We start from the raw sequence: 20094 nt of genomic DNA on the forward strand, positions 1-20094 counted from the left end.
GAAACTGACCTTCAGTCTCTTGTGGAATGGGGCTATTAATGGATGGTAACATTTAATGCTACTAAGATTAAGCTTCTTTCCTTTAACAACTACAAAATTGTCATGACAAATAACACCTCACTCGAGAGCTTATTATTCAAACTCTTCAGCTTGATATTGACAGACGTGAATTGGAACAAATACATTAAGGATGCTGCAAAAAAGGTGACATCTCTCTACTGTGCTAGAAAATTACTCACACCAGGGAGTATTCTACATCTTTACAAAGTCAGAATTTGTCTATGCATGAAGTATTGTTGCATTCATCACTAGTCTCTCGCTCTTAGGTAGTGACCAAAACAGTCTCCAATTTAATTTTAATTTCTCACACTGCCAAGTTCTAACCTCGGTCACATCACCATAATGTTGCATCCCTGTGTCTGTTTTTCAAGTACTTTAATGAAATATGTTCTGATGAACTCATAACACTTATGTTCCCTCACTGTACGACTAACCCTATGAACAGCAAAATCCCAACCCTTCACTTTTGAGGTCCTTCCCTCAGACTGCTAGACTTTGGAATTGCCACCCAGGACTCTGCTTCCCTGATTGTACTGATAGGCAGAAGTTCAAGTAAGCAATCAGTTCACTGCTCAACTCCCCACTGTCCCTTGTTAGACACTATCCTAAATAGTCGCCTCTTATGTTCCAAATGACAATATGCTTTGTTTGAAAAAAATAGTTTTCTATTCACTCCTATTTTGTTGCAAAATTTACTGAATTAAATGAAAGTAGATGACAAAATTACATTTTTTTTTTTTTTTTTAAAGATTTATTTAAATAATTATTTATCTCCATAATCATGTAGATGAGTAAAAAAAAAAAAAAAAAACTTGAGGAATTGTGATGTAGGTATTAATAGTTTTGCTTACAAAGCCACATCATATCTCTTTCAATGAAATATATAATTTTCTTTTTCAATTTTTTAGGCCTTAGGTGAATGTGCCCAGTGCCTCAAATGTATACTTGATCAAAGAGTAAGTATAAAATTAATATTTTTAATCGTACACTTGTTACAGTTTGCAAATTTTACTTGTTACACCTTACAAATTTCCATTGTATGGATCAAGCATAACTTGAGTAAGCTTGGTGACTTTTTATTTAGCCTTTAATAGTTAGACTAAATAATTTTACAATTGTTAAAACCCAAAACTACTTTTTCATAAGAAGGAAATTAAAAAATGTCAATTAAGATATTTATTGTTTAATTTAAGGAACGTCGGGTAAAAATATTTTGTATAATTGATTATTCTGAGGGGGCTGGGGTGGGTATCTTGAATTATTGCTTCCTAATAATGACTCGTGTCGATGGTGGATACGAAGCATCCATTTTGGTTAAACTTTTTTTTTACCATGAGTAATAATTACTCACTATCTAGCCATGTGGTACGATAGATAAGTGATAATCGATTCCAAGTGACAGTCTTTTGAAGGTTCAATCCACTTCTATCCTATCATGACTGACAGAACAAGAAAAATCTACCTTTGAACTTTGATTCTCAAGTTAAACAAAAACTTAAATATAAAAATGATATATTTAAAAAAATATTTTTTAATAAGATTCAAAATGCTTCACATAGTTTAAATTTGATAAAAAATTTGAAGATTTTTTTTTATAAAAAAATATTTAAAAAGTATTTAATCATTATTTAATGGAAACAGTGCCATGAACTTTAATGGAAATGATGCCATAAAATTTGCAATTCAACAATGGAAAAGATATCTTTGCACACCAATCAGTTTTTCTCTACAGAACTAAGAACCATTAAGATTTTAGGTCAAAATCGTCAGACTACTGATTCAGATTTGATTATAGGCATCTTTTGTAAAGTTACTGATTACTTAATTTGAAAAGAATTGTTACTTTTATAAGCAAATTCCAATATCTATAACTGATAATTCCAATCTCACTTCCTTTTGATTTTGATTTTCTTGAACAACTGCTATTTTACTTTAAAGGATTGTCGAGTTGAATATACTAACGAATACAGAGTAGTTTAGCTTATGTATTAAGTAATGTGATTATATTATGCGCTTGGATTTTATTTACATTGGATACTGTGTTATTACTTTGATAATGTTCAAATATTTCAGATTTGCATTGAATCTTATTCATAGTTATTAAACACAAATTAAGCAAAATTTCATTAATTTCTATTTTAAGCCTTAAATTTTGGACAATTTTTTTTAGAATCAAAAGCATGTCATTTTGATCTAAATTGGAATAAAGATTCAAATATAAGGTTTGATATCAATATATTTTGATTTTAATGTTTGTATGGAAATGTGTTTTGTTTGAAGTATTGATTTTACCCGTCTGTGGACAGTTATTCTAGTTTGAATATAAAAACTAAGATGGGAATAGTAATCTAAATAATGCATTTTTTCTTAAGGCCATTTTTTTTTTTTGTTTCAAATGAATTTAAAACAAGCAAGCAAAAAAATTATTTTTTTTAGGGTGAAGAAGCCATCAATTTTCTACAGAATGATTATCTTCCCAAACTGCAATTATCTCCAGAACTTATTCAAGTAAGAATCATTTTTATTCATTTTTGTGTTTCAAATAATGTATTCACCATCTCTTAACCTCTCTACACTTTTTATTGTACTCTAGTGATGTTGACTTCCTTTGCTTTCTTGTTGGTATCAGAAGTAATGTCAGTTTCTCTCAATATAACTTGTTTGAGAATGCAAATTCTTTGTTTCGTATCAGAATTCCATTTTTCTTTATTTTTTTAAACAAGAAAAGGCTGATCTCTACAAAATTGCTAAAGTCTTACCTCCTTTTCTGTCACTATTTCCTGGATTTTATTTCTCTCTTGATTTTTTTTTCTTTTCCTGCTTTTTAAAAAAAATTTTCCTCTGTTTTGCCTTTTTCTTTTATGACTGTTCATTATCAAAACTGAAAACATTAATTTTGCTGTGAAGGCTAAGACTTGAATGATTGGGAGAGGTGGAACAGAGGAATTAAATTACTTTTTGTTTCATCAAAAAATGATTTTTTATACCCCCCTCTCCCTCCAAATGAACATTCATAATGAACTGGTGTCTTTTAATTTTTACTTAATTAAAACTAGTGTCTGTTTTGATACCACATTACATCTTTTCTGTTCTTGGTTGGTGAGGGAGAGATCATTCTAGACGGATGCAATGTTCCAGTCCAGAGTGCGTGCTTTTGGGGGGCTGTATTTCCCTACATTAAAAACCGACCTTGTGTTTAACTTTGAAGGCAAATAAATAAGGAGTATAAATAAAGTGGAATTGTAGCAAACAGTAAACAAATTTATAATCAAAGGTTTGATTCTTATTCAGAATTCAACTTAATAAAAAAAAAAAAAAAAACTACAGAAAATCTTTATGATGTAACTGTCATGGAACGAAAATGTCATATTCCAAAAATCACAAATTTAACAAGAATTATTATTTTTACAATTTTTAGCAATTAATAGTATATCATAGCCATTATAAGACTGATTTTAAATCTTTGTAGTTCGAATTGAGTTGTCTGTTTATTAAATATGGCTGATTAAGACGGACTGTTGTTGCTTCATCATAAAATTTGATTTTCTTACTTGAAAAAAAAAAAAACCTATTTGATCAATTTATATTCTTTTTGAATGACATTTTTTGTTCTACATCATACATATTTTTCTGTATTTTTGTTTTATAATGCGGTTAAGTTCTTGACTTGCACCGAAGGTTTCTATAATTAAATATTTAGAAAAATTGATTTAAATGCATAAATATTGGGATCGATTTGACTACAATATAGTGAAAAATTTGAAAATCCGTTAATTATTTTGATAAATTCTTGTGCAGAAACTGTTTTTTTTTTTGTCTGATGCGCTTGTGTGCATGTACAAATATCGAGATCAATTTTACTATCTACAATCGAGGCATCAATATAGTGAAAAGTTGAAGAACTACTAAAATAGGAATGGTACAATTAAGACGAGCAACCTTTTGTGCTCCAGAATTTATTTTTCTACATAGTCACTCAGTGCACTTTTGCCAAGAATTCAATGACACATTTCTGCTTTTGTGACAGGGGTTGCTTTCTTAGTTTTACACCATCAATACCTGCGAGAGAGAGAGATTTCAAGTCATGCATAAAATCAGTCATCATAACAATGTAATTTGTAATCCCCTCTGATCTGTTTGGGTGGAATAAAAAAACAAAAGGATACTTTGGGAACACCATTTTTATTTTTTTGTATTTTTTACATCTTCATTATTTTATAATTTATACTTTGTTTGATACTTTGTTTGATACTTTGTGATTCGCCTGATCCTTCTGATATATATTGACCTAACTTTTGTCCTCTATTTAAAAAAAAAAAACAAAAAACCCTCTACTCATACCCACCTAAATTCCACATGATTATAAGAACTTTTACCTTTACACCCTATCGCTTTCTTCCTCTATTATTTCTCCATATTAAATGCACATCTCCACATATGGATGCACGTACTGAACACAATAGCCTCATGACCTACCATAGCAAACCTATTAACCACACTATATGCCACTTATAACCACTATGTGATATCGACAATTTTCTTTCTATATCACATGAATTACTCTCATTCTCCTTTCTCCCTCCCTCCACATTTACAATGTTTTACCCCTCCCTCTCTTACCCCATTATTTTGCTCCTAATGTAGTTATTGCTAGATGTCACATCTCTAATGTTACCTAGCACCTGCTCTCCTCGTTTGATGAAAAGCATTAGGCTTTGAATACCTAGATATAAATAGCATATTTATCCTATACCCCCCCAATTGATGTAAACTCCCTATTGAATCAACTATAAACTTTATATGCATTAGTATATATTTTTATATTATTATTTTTTTTTTTTATTTCTCTTGTGTGTATGTGTGAGTTCCCACCTGTCATCCCTTTTTTTAAAAGATGGAATCTCTGATCGTATAAGACAAGATGCAAGCTAGCAAGGTTCAGAGTTTTATAATCTAATTTATAAAACTCACTGTTTGTCTCCATATTTTCAAACTCTATCTCTTCCAAAACTAAAAGTCACTGACATTCTTTTATGGGTCTTTAGCTGGTTTAAATAGTTTTTAACAGATCCGAAAGGGGTCAAAATGGAGAAACTCATACATTTTGAAAGTTCATCTTAGTTTATTTTTAATGGGTTCATATGTGTTTCATATTGGTACAGCGGTAACGTCAACAAATTTGAACGCAGTTTTGTTTTCAGTTTTGATTCTAGCTGATGGCACCCAAATAATATTTTTTTTTCTTATTTTTGAAATCACTACTCTATAATAATATATACGAAGTCTGAGCAAATTAAAATGTCATATTTAAGCATATTTTACAACCGGGCAATACCCCCCCCCCCTCCCCAAAGTAATTTATATATTTATTAAATCTATACATTATTTTTCTACCCTAACTTATGGCTTTGTCTCAATTCCTTTCATTCTCAACAGATTTTTAGATATTTGGTTGACATAAAGGAGACTACCGTATATCACTTATTAATGAGTTACTTCTCTTAGACCAACCTCTGTAAATGTTTGATTTCAGTCATCTTTAAATTCATACTTAGAAGTGGACATTTTTATTTTTTTATACAATTCTTTTCTAATTAATTAATTATTTAGTGGCTTAAATTGATATGCTCTTGTTTTTGCATTTATGCACTTCCAGACAATTTGATTTGAGTCTCATGACTTAGTGGAAAGTTTGTTTGATGAATTTATATAATTGTATATTATAAATATTTACTTTTTTTTTTGTATTTTCAGCAATTTTGCCAAGCATATGTGATGGATGTAAAATCTTTTAAACAATTTTTGAAGGTAAGTAAATCATTAAAAACAAAAACTAACACAAACGTTTTTGAAAAGACTATTAGAATTTTTTTTTTCTTTTTTGCCTAAAAATAGAATTTTCTTTTTTTTTTTTTTTAACAAAACTGTCAAAATGTGTCAAAACTCTTTTCTCTGTAATTATTCAAAATTTCTTGATATTTTTTGGTTCTTCTATACAATATCATAAGCTAAAGAAATTATTTTTGTAAATCATCCAATATTTGTGTTGATCATTTGAATAATCATAAATTCTAAAAATCTTGATGCATTTCAACATCTATAAATTCTGTATTTTATTAGATTATAACAGCAAAGGTTATTGTTTTAATATTTGAGGGCTTCGTAAAACTTAAATTTCAAAATGGCAAAACTACAAAGAAGATTAAAATAATTTAAGAATTATTTTCATTTTAATAACCAAGCACCCAAATATCACCATGGTAACCGTTTTTATGCTGCTGCGGTTTAATAGACTTCAACAACATAACGACAGCGTATAAGTTTATGTAATTAATACAAATGAAATACTTATGGAAATGTAGAAATTCTGTTAGGATAACCTCCTTCTCCTCCCTCCACAGGGATGAAATTAATAAGACTATCAAAAAATGAAGATGGGGGGGGGCATTGTAATGAAGCAGAATTTTTTTTGTTTAATACCAAAACGTTAAACTTTTTTCCAGAGATTGTGACATTGTTTCAAGTATTCACTTGCAACGATAGAATAGAGAGATCAATAGTTTTGGAAGGGTTTTTTTTTTTTAAATGGCACAGTAGAATGGATTTTGTAGTTTTTTAATGCTTCAAGAAAATGAAACTTCTATAATACCTGTAACCTTATACCAGGCATTTTATGTTGACTTATCCCTGGAAACCATAACTGCAATGAGGGAGGGATTTTGTAATAATGCGTCAACTGCCCTAGACTATACAGGTCTCTCTCAATCTGATGAATCATAGTGACAGCTAAAGCAGAACTGAGGATTTCACTTAAAAAAAAAAAGTTTCAGAATAAAAGCGTTACTCATTTGTTTCTTATTTGAAAATTTTTTATTTTATTTTGAAAATCTCCATTTATTGAATGAAGAGATTTATTCAGTCTTTCCTGGTTTTAAATATGATTTCTAAAGCCAAAATGAATGGATAGACCGTTAAATCATTCCACTGAACAGGCGATCTGTAATAGCATTTTCGTAAATAAATGCTTACGAGAGAGAGAAAATTCTAATATTTTTCCTCTGATTTCAATACGATTACTGATTCTGTTCTCAATTCCTGATTCTGCTACAATTAATATGCGAGCGACTTTATGAAGGTTTAGTAATTTACATATTTCTTTGATAAACAAACGTTCATTACTTATTCATTTTTGATGGTTTCTTATTAGATTATTGATTTCATTTGACTATTACACTTCTATTTATGCATATTTTCTACATTCTGCATAATTGCGTAGAATTTAGGATGAAAACATTCTAGCACACGTTTTTTTCTACATATATGTGACCTTGTTGGTGTGCATGAAAAATGTCTCTACCAAACTCCTATGAATATTTGGTCTACAGACTTGATATATAGGGTATTTGGACCTCAAGAAGACTTTCGATTTGATTTTTAACGTGTAAAAAAAAAAAAAAAGTTGCTGAAGGTTCAAAATTGAAAAAAAAAAAAAAAAAAAAAAAAAACAAAGACGGTTGACCTTGGCAGGAAATTGACTAACTTCTGAGCATGCATTTTTAGCTGGAAATCACTTAATTTTTAGCCCTTTTTATCCATCTGGTGATAGCTTGGACAGTAATGACAAAGGCTAAAGTGCTAAATAACAACTATGGCTAGAGCGCTGAATATTTTGATTAGATTCCAGCTGATTGATGGGACGATTCTAATATTTTTCCGTATCCTTTATAAATCTCTAAATATTTTAAGTATAAAGTTATTTTTTCCCAATTACCATAAAAGCAGATGTCAAATCTTAAATGTAAAATCACACGAGAAGTAGTGGTGGTGGGGGGGATTTATAGGTTTTAGTTTTACTGGTAGTTCAAAATTAACATATTTTATTATTACTAGCAACAGTAGATTTTATTTTAAAACAAAATCAAATGAAAAAGATAATTAAAGGAATTGTTTTTGGCATCGGAAAATAGGCACAAATTTTTCCGATTCTGATACCTGCAAAAGTTTCGATTGCTGATTCCAATTAATCGTCCCAACACTACAGCTGATGGCATCGAAGTCTTAACTTTTTTCAATTTAAAAAAATTTTTTTCCCTTAATTTTTTTTTGTAATCAAAACTTTTAATTTAAAATTATTTTAATTAAACTTTTTTTTAATTTGAAAAAAAATGAATTAAAAATTTTTTTTAATTTTTAAAATTGTTAATTTAAAATATATTTTTTTTTAACTTTTGAAGTCATTACTATATATGTTGGATACAATATAATAGAGAATTTGCTCTTTAATAATATCTTCATAAATAAAAATATATGTAAGCGTATTCTATGATCTGTCAATGCCGAGTGACCTACTGCTTTATTCTAAATAAAATAATGAACTATATGGAGAATAATAAAAAATACTGTTAGGCTTCACATTGCACAAGTGATTTTTCTGAAAATGAGGGAAGAATATCTATTTTCTAGTTTGTTTTTAGTACGCAGAGATTTCTAATATCCTAATCATCATTCAACTGTTATAGGTTTTTAGTCTTGATAAGAGTCGACTCATTTGTCTATAAAAAAAAAATGTAATGTACTTCTCAATGCAGGATTTTTTAAATGTTATTTTTATAATTAAAAAACAACTTAATTATATATATATATATTTTTTTTTTTTGTATTTATATCTTTTATTTATACTTTTTTTTTTTTTTTTTTTTTTTTTTTTTTTTTCCAGACATTTTTCACTTCTGTGAAATCTTGACAGCAGAAGTGTTTCTCTAAACAAGAGTTCTCACAAGAAAGAGGAAAGATATTGATTACAAAATGGCGGACATTTACGTGACTTTGTTTCTTGTTTGATCTTCAACAAATAACTGCCACCAAAAAACATTGTGCCGTGTGGGTAACTCTTGCGCCATTCATTGTCATGTTTGGATTTAAACAAACAAAAGATGCAGTGTTCTCTCTACTTTATCGAGAAGAGAATTGTTTTGTTGGTTTACTGCTTATGCTCACATTGAAAAAATGGCCGCCACATGCATTTGTCTGCACACACCAATTTTTGGGTGTATTGAGATGGTTATTTTTTTGTCTATTTTGATAATCAGTGAAACCTCAATATTTTTATGATTTTGTACAGGTTTTCTTTTTTTAAAAGTTTACAAATCACCAACTATCCGAATCGGGAATAGGGCCACTTATGGAAGAAGCTTTGCTTTCATACTGCAAACAATGGAGACCTATTTTAACAGAAAATATTTTGTTTCATATCATCTATAATAACCTCCCAAAATGGAGTCTCTGTAAGTATGGGATATTTTTTTTTAACCTCTGTTTGTCTTTGGTCAAATAAGACAATCAACCCTGCCAATAGATTTGAAATTAATTTTTTTATTTCTCTCTCTCCTTCAGGCCTTTTTCATCTTCCACTTTTTCTTGCTTGTCTGCATTTTCTTTTGTTACAATTTCATTAAAAACAAAAAAAAAAAATAAAGAGGAAAGGAGGAGGTGTCAAAGTGTCATCATTTATTTATTTATCTTTCCCTCTTCACACACATACACATTGACTTTTTTTTGTTAGATGAAAACGTTTTCATTCTGTTGAAAGTAGCTATCTCCAGTTATTTTAATTTAAACATTTATTTTAATTTTTAATTTTAAATGAGTTTCTTTTTAAATATTTTTTATTTTGCAGTTAATGCTGCATCCAGACGTATCAGAATTTCTAAAGTTAGAATTTTAATTCTCCTGTTTTTACTGAACTTCATCTGCTTGGTACCAAAGATTAAAAACAGTTATCTGAAGATGTTTCTTCTAATTTCATTAATTTTGATTCTAACATAAACTTTTAATATAATTCTGAGAGATCAAGGCAATTATATGAAACGCTATTTTGTGCAGGTAAATCCAAACTACATGTATCCGATTATCTGCATTTGCATACTCAAAATTGTACCCTTCCTCACATTTCTCCAGTAGAGGCGAACTAAAAATGCAGAATAAAATCCTGTTTGGCTTAGGAAAGCTGACTTGAGTAATACCTAACTCTGATTTTAAATGGTTTTTTTTTTTTTTTTTTATATATATCAACAGATTGGTTTTAGTATTAAATTTGATTAAAATCTATGGTGTCTATGTAGATTGATGAAGCGATTTTGTATAATTCAAAGTCTGATGATAATTCAGTCTAAGGGAGATAACTGTATTTTGCTAAGAAATCCATTTTTTTTTATGAGAGTTTGGGATGCTAAAACCAACACAAAACATTTAACATTACAAAAACATTAATGACAAAAAACAAAAAACAAACTGATATTTGGGCTTGATAATGAATGCCCTGGAAAAGTAACTTCTGATTAATCGCAAAAATGCGCTGGAAAAGTCACTTGATTAATTATAAGAAAAAAATATTTTAATCATTTTATTTAATGTAACAAAGTTCTCACATAAAAAAAACATTAATAAAAAAAGCATTGCTAATTGGATTTGTTGGTAATTACGCAGTGAAGAGCAACTAGAAAATATTCCCAAGAATGACTTGCATCAGAGAGCAATATTGTTTTATATAAAACAGAAAATGTCATTACAGTATCGTAGCATTTTACTTTTTTTTTTATTAATGCTATAAATTTTTTTACATTAAATAAAGTAGTTGGTTTTGTTTAATAAAAACGATAATTCCTCTGCAAGTCAACATTGCATTTTCCTTTTTTTAATGTTTTTGGTAATGTTAAAACTTTGTCACATTAAATAAAGTAGATGAAAAGCAAAACATTTTTTCTTACAATTAATCAGAAGTAACTTTTCCAGGGCATTTTTTTTTTAATTAATCAGAAATGACTTTTCCAGGGCATTCATTGTCAAGCCCAAATATCAGCTTCTATTTTGCATCCCAAATTCTCGTATGAAAAAAAATGAATCGATCTCTTAGTAAAATAGTTATCTCCCTCAGACGAATGACGAATTATCGAAAAGCACCACATACTTAGGTGTTAGGTCGAAATTAGTATAAATTTCCAAAATTTAGAAAGATGATCTATACATGCTTGATGTATTTTTAACAAAAATCATCCACAATTATGTTCCAAGATTTTTTTTTTGTTAAAAAATGACAGACCTTTAATTTAAGTTAAAGGGTATCAATCACACAACTGTTCCACAAAGTTCTTTAATTTGATGAATTCTATTTTTACTTTTTATTTGTAATCATTTTGGAATTTATACTAATTTCGACATGACAAGTAAGTACGTAATCTTTTAACTTAAAATGCATTGGTTTATAATATTGGCTTATGATATCAATTAACCTGACAATTACCAAATCTGTTAATCCATTATTTGGTACTTGTACAGTTTAATCAAGACATTAAAAAATGAAAATATCAAAGTTATATTGTATGTATCCGTTTTGACATAGAGATCTCCGAAAAAAATTTCATTTAATTTGATTGAGTAGTTATTTTTCTTTTTCTGTTTTTTTTTTTTACAGCGGAAAAACACGTTTTTATGAGAGCGTGTTGAAGGCAGACATCTTGGATTTGTTTTAAATTTTTGTTTGAATTTTAGAAACGACACGGGAGATAACTCCATGTAAAGGGCTGACACTCTCTCCCCATCTTTAATGACTAGCTTTTCTTCCTAAAAATCAAACCTTTTGCTCGGTATCATAACATGTAAAATAAAAACTACTTGATGAAATTAAGTGACATTTTTTTTTTTCGGAGAACTTCATTCCATAACAGATACGTACAATTTAAACTTTTTTCGATATTTTCATTTAATGTCTTGACTAAACTGTACAAGTATCCATTATTTAAATACAGAACCTATCCTCTGACATGCTCATGTTAAATGTTGAAGCAATTTTTAAGAGTTGAAACTGTGATATTGTAGAAGCCCCTTACCTCCTCCTTTTTTTTTTTTTTTCTGAATGTCTATATATATATTAAATTCTAATTTTAACATTTTTGACCATAAATGTTTGCAATGGTGCTAAAATTTCTGTTCAAAAACATTCCTACTTTGGTGGTTGCTGAGGAGCAAGGAATCGTTATGGTTAACGAGAGAGGATGATTAAATCTACTTGATGCTGATTGTTGCGTTTTGCTCATGTTCACTGAATTAAACCTCATAACTATCATCTCTCTACATAATTCCTTTTATGAAAATGGTTAGTACTCTTGCTGCTGTTGAGTATTATTCATGATGATTTTCTTGGTTTCTCCAATATCTTTTTATTAAGAATTCTTTCTAGAAGGGTATCGGGTGCTTATGAGAGGGACCATGTGAAGGTTGCCAACGTCCCAAATTGAAAGTGTTTCTGTGGAACAAACTGGATTCAAACTTGGCACACCCAGGTTGTCAGTCCGTGTCACTAACCACTTAGCCACTGTCACCTCCCTGTTGCTGCTGCCATCATAACCACCAGTTGTTAATAAATTGGGTATTTTGTAGTTGCATTTAATCGTTTTCGGTTCCCTTCATAGAGAAAATCTGCAACCTTCTAAATGATTTTAAAAAAGTTTAAGCAAGCTTTTCAGTTTTGATTTCCCCCCCCCCCCTTCAATATTTGAGCAATTTTTATAAGTGGTCAGTTAGAATTTACTAGTTTGTCAGGTTCAGTCTGAACCTATCATAATATTGGTATTAATATTGAGGAAACTTGACCCTTTAATAAATGCAAGAGGTCAGCCTTTGCAATACTGTGTCAATCAGATCTTAAAAATATCAAAATTGCTACAATTCTGAGAATCTATATAATTCTGTGTAAGATTTAAATTATTAAAATTGCAGGTAAAAAAGTTTTCAGTTGAATTTATGTTCCCTTTCTATCAGCTTTTTTATCGCTTCGTCCAATAGTCTGTATACGAAGATATTTTTTGCGTATACAATTCTTTGAAATGATTGAGTTTAATGACAGTTTCTTTTGAATTTTTTGTTTTCTTCATCATAAACAATGATGGCAGCCATGTTTGGTTTTGCTTGGCATTCTTTTTTTTATTGTTTCATCTTCATTTGAACGATATAGTTAATGTTTTACCAACCTTTATTGGAGTGCATTGTTTTGAGTATTTTTTTTTTTCTCCTCCAGTCTTGCATTTGTTGCTATCCATTGCAAGTATGAAAAGCATTCTCTTCATCTATGGAAAACATTTTGAATGTTTATTTCATTACAAGTGTTAAATGATCTATTGTTAAAGTTATGCTCATTTTTGACAGTTTTCAACAAAATTAATATGATCCTCTTCAATTATGGTTAGGCCATAATCATTCTATCCTGTTCTAATTCAAGTTATTGGATGTGATTTTAATTTGTAAAGATATTGAAAGGTTTTGTCATTTTTTAAGATGAAATATTGATTAAAAATAAAACCGAAGATGTTAGTCTGCATAATTATTGAAATAAAAGCATTGCTTCATCATGAAATTTTGCATTTCTATTTAATTGAATAAGCTTATTTGATATTTTAAAATAATCTCCTTAACAAGTTGTCAAAATAAGACTTTGTCTGAAAAGTAATGGGACAACTTATTTAAATGACAAATGAAATTTGTTACAATTCAAATGCATTTTTCTCCAGCTTTTCCCGACATGATTCTGTATATTGCTACAAGGATTCTCCAAGGATGCATTTCATCTTTTGACTTTTTTTTTTCCCTTATAGTCAGGTTGCTTTAATGAAAGAGGTGGGCCTACTGGAGCATCACTTTGAGCTTGAAAAGAAATGTCACATGGCGCAAGCTTAGCTGTGTAGGGAGAATGGGCTATTGTTCTGAACAGGAGCATTGCCATGATGAAGCAGCCAGGATTTATCCTACCATAACTCTTTTCACTTGATGAGCAAAGCAAACATTGTAACATTTCTTTATAGATTTCATAATTGATCGTCATCTTGTCGAGAACTCGCCATAGACGATGCCTATCGCATCGAAAAATGTCATCAATATGGTTTTGACTTGCTTTTGTTGGCAACTTCCACTGACAGCTCTGATGCTTGGTTCCAGGTTATACTCGGAAATCCATATGATGATTCTATGAAGCAGATCTAGTTCTATTTGAAGACGTTTGGTTTTATTTTTTATTTATTGCGGACTATTATCCTCATCTTTTTCTTAGTTGTTTCACGACGTTTCGGCTAACTATTCCTCTGGCCTTCGTCAGGTGGTAAACGCGACGGGCTGAATCTCCTGACTGCATCCACAGCAATTACTGGTGAGATGACAAAACGTGGTGAGACAACAATTATGGAAGGCAGTAATTGCAGTGAATGCAGTCAGGAGATTCAGAGTTCCTATCCGTCGCGGTTACCACCTGATGAAGACAGAGGAATAGTTGGTCGAAATGTCATGAAACAACTAAGAAAAAGATGAGGATAATAGTCCGCAATAAATAAAAATTAATAAATAATCATCTCAATAATGAATTCCAATTAAAATAATGTTTGGTTTTGTGCAGACTTTCTGCATACCCTACTCATTTGGTGATTAGTCTTTCAGGCAGTGTACTTCTATTTTCATCTGCTGTGCAATTATTTCAACAAACTGTTAATATCAGCATATCTGTTTTAACTAATCAATGTTGATCCCCGTTCTGCTGGTTGAAGGGTATCTTGCTCCTAGAGTTATCTTCCACAGTCTCAGACACTCTTTGCCACTTAAAACTGTGTGTACATGATATACTGTTCTCTCTATACACTTGCTGTGAAGCATTTCAAGTAATTGATTGGATGATCCTGAAACTGTTGTGTCATGCTTTGTTCAATGTTTGTTCATTCCTTAGTGGGTAGCACTGAATGACCTCACAAAGAATTAATTGAAAGGAAAAACCCATTAACAACCACTACCATCACCTACAACAAAACTCTGCACAGTTGCATGCAGCTACATTTAGAGTTGTCTATTTTTCCACCTCAAGCAAGGCATATTCCTATTTGGACGTAAGGGGCTACTATGTAGGATCCTATCTAACGGGAGTACTGTGGAGAGTTGAACAGATATGAAATGAAAATTAAACTATGGAAAGCCAAGGTAGGTTTAACCGGTTTCCTCCAAAGGAGAAAGTTTCATATGAGTATAAAATTCATATTGCAATGTATATTCCTGTTAGGGGAGATGACTGTTACGTTTTTGAAACTCTTGCAAGGTGTCAATGTCTTCTTACATAGTGCCTGGGATTCACAAATTGGTTACCCATCAGGTACTGACCAGGCTCAATGGTGCTTAACTTCTTCACTCTGATGAGAACTGGTGTGTCAACATGATTATGTCATATAGTTGATCAGCTATGCTCCAAAAGTATCATGTTAGATGTTAATGCAATTTCTGCTTATCATTCTTTCTCCCATAGATGATGCAGCATATTTAGTCTCGTTACTTGTTAGACAAACTTTGTGTATTTTTAGTTTTACAGATTTCTTAATTGTTATGAAAGAAGAAAAAAAAAAATGATCCAACATTGTTATACGTTTTCAATGTCATGGATTTTCTCTTAAAATAATTTTTAATAGAATTGGAAAATGATTTTTTAAATTTTTTTCTCTTTTTAATGCTCAGGTAGTTGTAATAAAAATTCAATGAAGGCAGTTTCCTGTACACATGCATTTTTTGTTATTTGTATCAGTTGGTTTTTTTTTTGTTTTTTTTTGTTTTTACTTCTCCCCCTTCCCTTGCATCTGTTTAGTGTTTTGTTTAGTCATTTTAGAAGTGAAATTATCACCATTATTTTATTATGCCTGCTTAAAGACCTAAGGAAGAAAAAATGACATCAAGTTTCTCTTCTCCCTCTACACACTGAAAATGAACCGATTGAAGATGAATGAGGTATTCTGATTAAAATATCCTTGATTGTATTTTGATATTTTATATTGAACGCTTATAAAAAAAATTGAAAAAAAAAAAAAACAATAAAAAAAAAAATGAACATTTGTTTGCAAATGTTACTGACTTATTCCAGATGAAACTTGATCCCGTCCCCATATTGTTAACAATTTGATATGCAATAGTTGTTACCTTACAAAACTGTAATGATTTTTCAACCATTAACTTTTCCCATCTATCAATTGTAACTCTTTGAGCGACCGATAAGTGTGTGACTCCTAAGAAAAATGTGAATTCTTAAGGGTTGTTTAAATAGAACTTTTAACATGTTATCAGGAGAATTATACCGTTAATTATCTTTTGAATTTTTTTTTTTTACATTGAACCAATTTAAAAAAAAAAAAAATACTTTATATATTTGAAATGCTAAATGATCCTCTTTCTTTCGAATCTGTCAGTCTTTTTGGCATTTTAGAATTGAACAATACTGTATTGATTAAAACTAAAAAAAAAAGTTGCATTGTCTGTTATATAAAGATAGTAGGGTTTTAAAACAGTTTCTGTATACTATACTGTATTGATTTAAATTGAAAAAAAAAAAAAAAAAGGAAAATTCTTCAGCTTGAATTGTCTGTGTTATAAAAAGATAGTTGGGTCTTAAAACAATTTCTGTGTCTTTAGCTCTGTACTGAAGTTGAAAAATTGCTGTTATCCAGACAATATCACTTATAACAGCTCTTCAGTGTTGCTGGAGAAACAAATACCTGAAGCTGGGTTGACGACAGGCAGATATCTTACCCATTTCCCTACCGATGTAAGCTTACTAGTCAGCAAAATTACGCATACACACATTTCAAAATTTATTGCACATTTTTCTAGTACTTGATTTATATAAATTCACAGTTGGGTTTCTCGTTAGGCTGCAAACTTTTTCAATTGATAAATTTTTCAACATTTTCTTTCAATACCATTTTCTCAGAAAATATCTTGGTTGAGGAAAAGATCAAAGGTGATGCCTTTTGGATTGGAAATGTTTCTGCAAATATCCTTTTTATTTTTTTAATGAGTAATTCTTGGTAATATTGGATTTTCCTACAGTGTCTCATAATGGTACTTGTTTGACTGATTGCATGATTAGATAAATTAAATTTTTAAAATCTTAATTTCTGTTTCTTTTAATATCTGCGCTAGTAACAGACTGAATTCTTTAAGTTCTCTGTAGACATTGACAAATTATAACTAGAAAAGGAATTGAACTGGTTTCAAATGTAAGAAAACAAAATATGAGCAGACAATTTGAACACTTTTTGATCCAATTTCTAAACATTTCAATTGTGGGCATGTAAATAATTTATCACAATTTTATATCAAAATTTTTTTTTTTTTTTAATAAAAATGACAGATTATTATATGTGGTATTAACCATTTGTAGCAATGTACAAAACTTCTAAAATCCTATTCATATTTTCTTAAAATTACAAATGAACCTTAATTTAAAGTTTTCTTGAACCATCTTTAATGAAAAAATATTAGGTATCCCAAACTGATATCTTTTCAATATCTCAAACTGATTTTTTTTTTTTTTTTAACATGCTAAAATACTTTGTAGGTAAGCATATATAGTGCTGCAAGTATAAAAAAAAAAAAAAAAAAAAAAAAAAAAAATCATGTCTCATCATGAGTTATGAACTATTCAAAGTTAGTCGGACATTGCGTTTTGTGTGATACTGAATAGAAGACCAACTTAAGCAGTTTATAAATGAAGATAAAAGCTTCGAGCAAATGAAAGAAATAAAAGAAAAAAATAGTTCATTAGAAGAAAGATATCGTTGAAATTAATAATTCTTAGATCATTATCAGTGGCCCTGCTGTTCAACAGCATTGGTAACCACGGCTCTCCAATGCGGGTGGCTGTCATAAGCTCGAAACAGCTCAACTTTTGACGATAATCTCATCCAGTCAGACAAGTTGTCCATCAAAGTGCATCTTGGTCGGCCTTGCTTTTTCCATCCTGACATTCTATCAATCAAAACTAGATATTCTATGCTTCTTTGACGGTAAATATGTCTTAAGAATTGTACTATGATTCTACAATTCTTCGATAATTAGTCTTAAAGTTTTGTGAAAATGGCATCACAAAAGTAACTTTATTCACATATTAGCAACGAGTCTAAAAAGCATACTTTGTTACATTTCTGTAAAATTTGATTCATTCAAGTTTTCAATTTGAAATTTTTTTACAAAAATTAACTTAAAATTGTATACGTTACCCACCGAATTGAAGAATAACCTTTCTGCCATGGTCGAGAAATTATGACCGGTGGTTACAAGAAAGTTCTCGTGGTTATGATACGCCTTTGGCCGTACGATTACACACACACATACACAAAAAAACAAACAAACAAAAAAAAAAAACAGTTCCTTGATCAGACTCCGCATCGTTTGGTTAAGAAAAGTAGAAGACGCTGTATATACCCTGCAATTCCAAATGGACTGTTGTGCTGGGCAATGTTGTCGTCGAAAGAAGTTTGCTCAGCTGGTTGATATGTTGTCACTCACAGCAAGACGAGAAAGAGGAAGAAAACAAGCAAACAGAAGCCTCATTCTCTGTTATAGCAATGAAGACAAAATAATGACACACCGCCATGTTGACAGTTCAATGGATATATTTTGAAGCTATTTCGGTTAATAATGCAGATCAGTATAATTCAAACAATAAAGAGTAAAAAATAGTCAACAAAAGAAAAAAGTGTGTACCAATGTTATCAAAAAACTTCAATGACAGGGGTTGTTTTTTTTTCTATTTCTATTTTTCCCCTTTCTAACTTGGGCTTACGTTAAAAAAGTCTAGATCTATTGATGAAATGATTTTTCAGTCGATTAATTAACATCATGGATGGCACACATTAAATATCACTAAAAAATTGTTTAAAAACGTTTGGACTAAATGCATTTGTCATTAAAAGTTACATAATTCAAGTTAAGTCTACAAAAAAATAAATAAATAAATAATCGTGCAAGTAAAAGAATGAAACTAAAACTATAAACAGTTTGGGATACTTAATATAATTTGGCAAGAGAAAATGAAATACAAATATTAGGTTAAAAATTTAGCAAACAATAAATTGCGATTTTTTTTTTTTTTTTTTTTTTTTTTTTTTTTAAATTTGGTTTCTGCAATATAATCTGTATCTCTATGCAAATTAAAAAAAAAAAGTCATCATAAAGAAAGATGTCCTCTTGTCAATGTGGTCTGTTTATAAGGTCTTTAGTTGTCTTTCACAGAAAGATCAATTAAAAAAGCGTTTTTGAATGAAAATTTTGCCCAATTATCAAATTGTTTGTCTGTTTACAGAGTCTGAGTTATTTTATTGATTAACTATCAAAAGAAACAGCTAGCTTCATCTGTAATGTGCTACAAATCATATTATGAAGATTCAATGTGTTAACTGCTGTAATGAATTTTATGAGAAGCTGTGCTTCCATGTTATATTTTGACTGTTTGTGAAAGGTAATGGAGTTTTGCTCAATGTCTAGACGGGTTTGATTTAATAATTATCGTTTCTGTTACAAGTAATATTCATTTACCATAAGATGCCGTTTTTTGTTTATTTAAAAAAAAGATTTTTTTTCATTTTTTTTTTTTTTTTTTTTTTTTTTTGAGGCCTGCATTTTTATTCACACAAAGCAAATTAAATTTTTTTTCAAACATTGAACAATCATAATTTGGCTAATTGTGCTATTGAAATATATTAGGTACCATTGTTTTACAAATATTTTTGTCCACGTTTAAATATTTTGGATTTAATGAAAATAAAATTGTTTGGATACCTAAAAAAAAAAAAAAAAAAAAAAAAAAAAAAAAAAAAAAAAATACTATTTGAAGGTTGCAGAACTTTGGTCACTCAAGACTTTTCTGCCATTTTCTTTACGTGTATTCTGCTACTGATTTTGAGTATTGCTCTGGCATGGCATATTAAAATTGAGTTGTTAAAATGAAAAACTTACCTTTTAATAACCAGACAATTGGAAAAAAAAAATAAAAACTAATATAGTTGCCCGATAAGCAAAACCATTTTCACTCTTCAGCCAAAGAAACCATGGCAATATGTTAACCTGACATGGGTGATATGTTTTTAGTAGCAGTCGTTTTTGGAATTTGTTTTTAATTTGGATTATTTTAGTGGATTCTGTCGCATCCATATGCAGCATTTTAAAAAGTATGTATTTTTTTTT

At 29.8% G+C, this 20094-nt stretch overlaps 1 protein-coding gene across 1 annotated transcript in view; it reads left to right on the top strand.

Annotated features, from left to right (window-relative positions):
- The window catches only part of LOC145293905 (exportin-T-like), an 87412-nt gene extending 77849 nt beyond the window's left edge, over positions 1-9563 (top strand). Inside the window, exons 22-25 of the mRNA XM_080140711.1 lie at positions 969-1016; positions 2497-2568; positions 5815-5868; positions 8777-9563. Coding sequence (XP_079996837.1) covers positions 969-1016; positions 2497-2568; positions 5815-5868; positions 8777-8803 — 201 coding nt within the window. The 3' untranslated portion in view covers positions 8804-9563. The remainder of the gene's footprint in view (positions 1-968; positions 1017-2496; positions 2569-5814; positions 5869-8776) is intronic.
- The last annotated feature ends 10531 nt before the right edge of the window (positions 9564-20094 follow it).

Source organism: Euprymna scolopes, chromosome 15, assembly GCF_053919585.1.
Source record: "Euprymna scolopes isolate OS-2025 chromosome 15, ASM5391958v1, whole genome shotgun sequence".
NCBI classification, from domain to species: Eukaryota; Metazoa; Mollusca; class Cephalopoda; order Sepiida; family Sepiolidae; genus Euprymna; species Euprymna scolopes.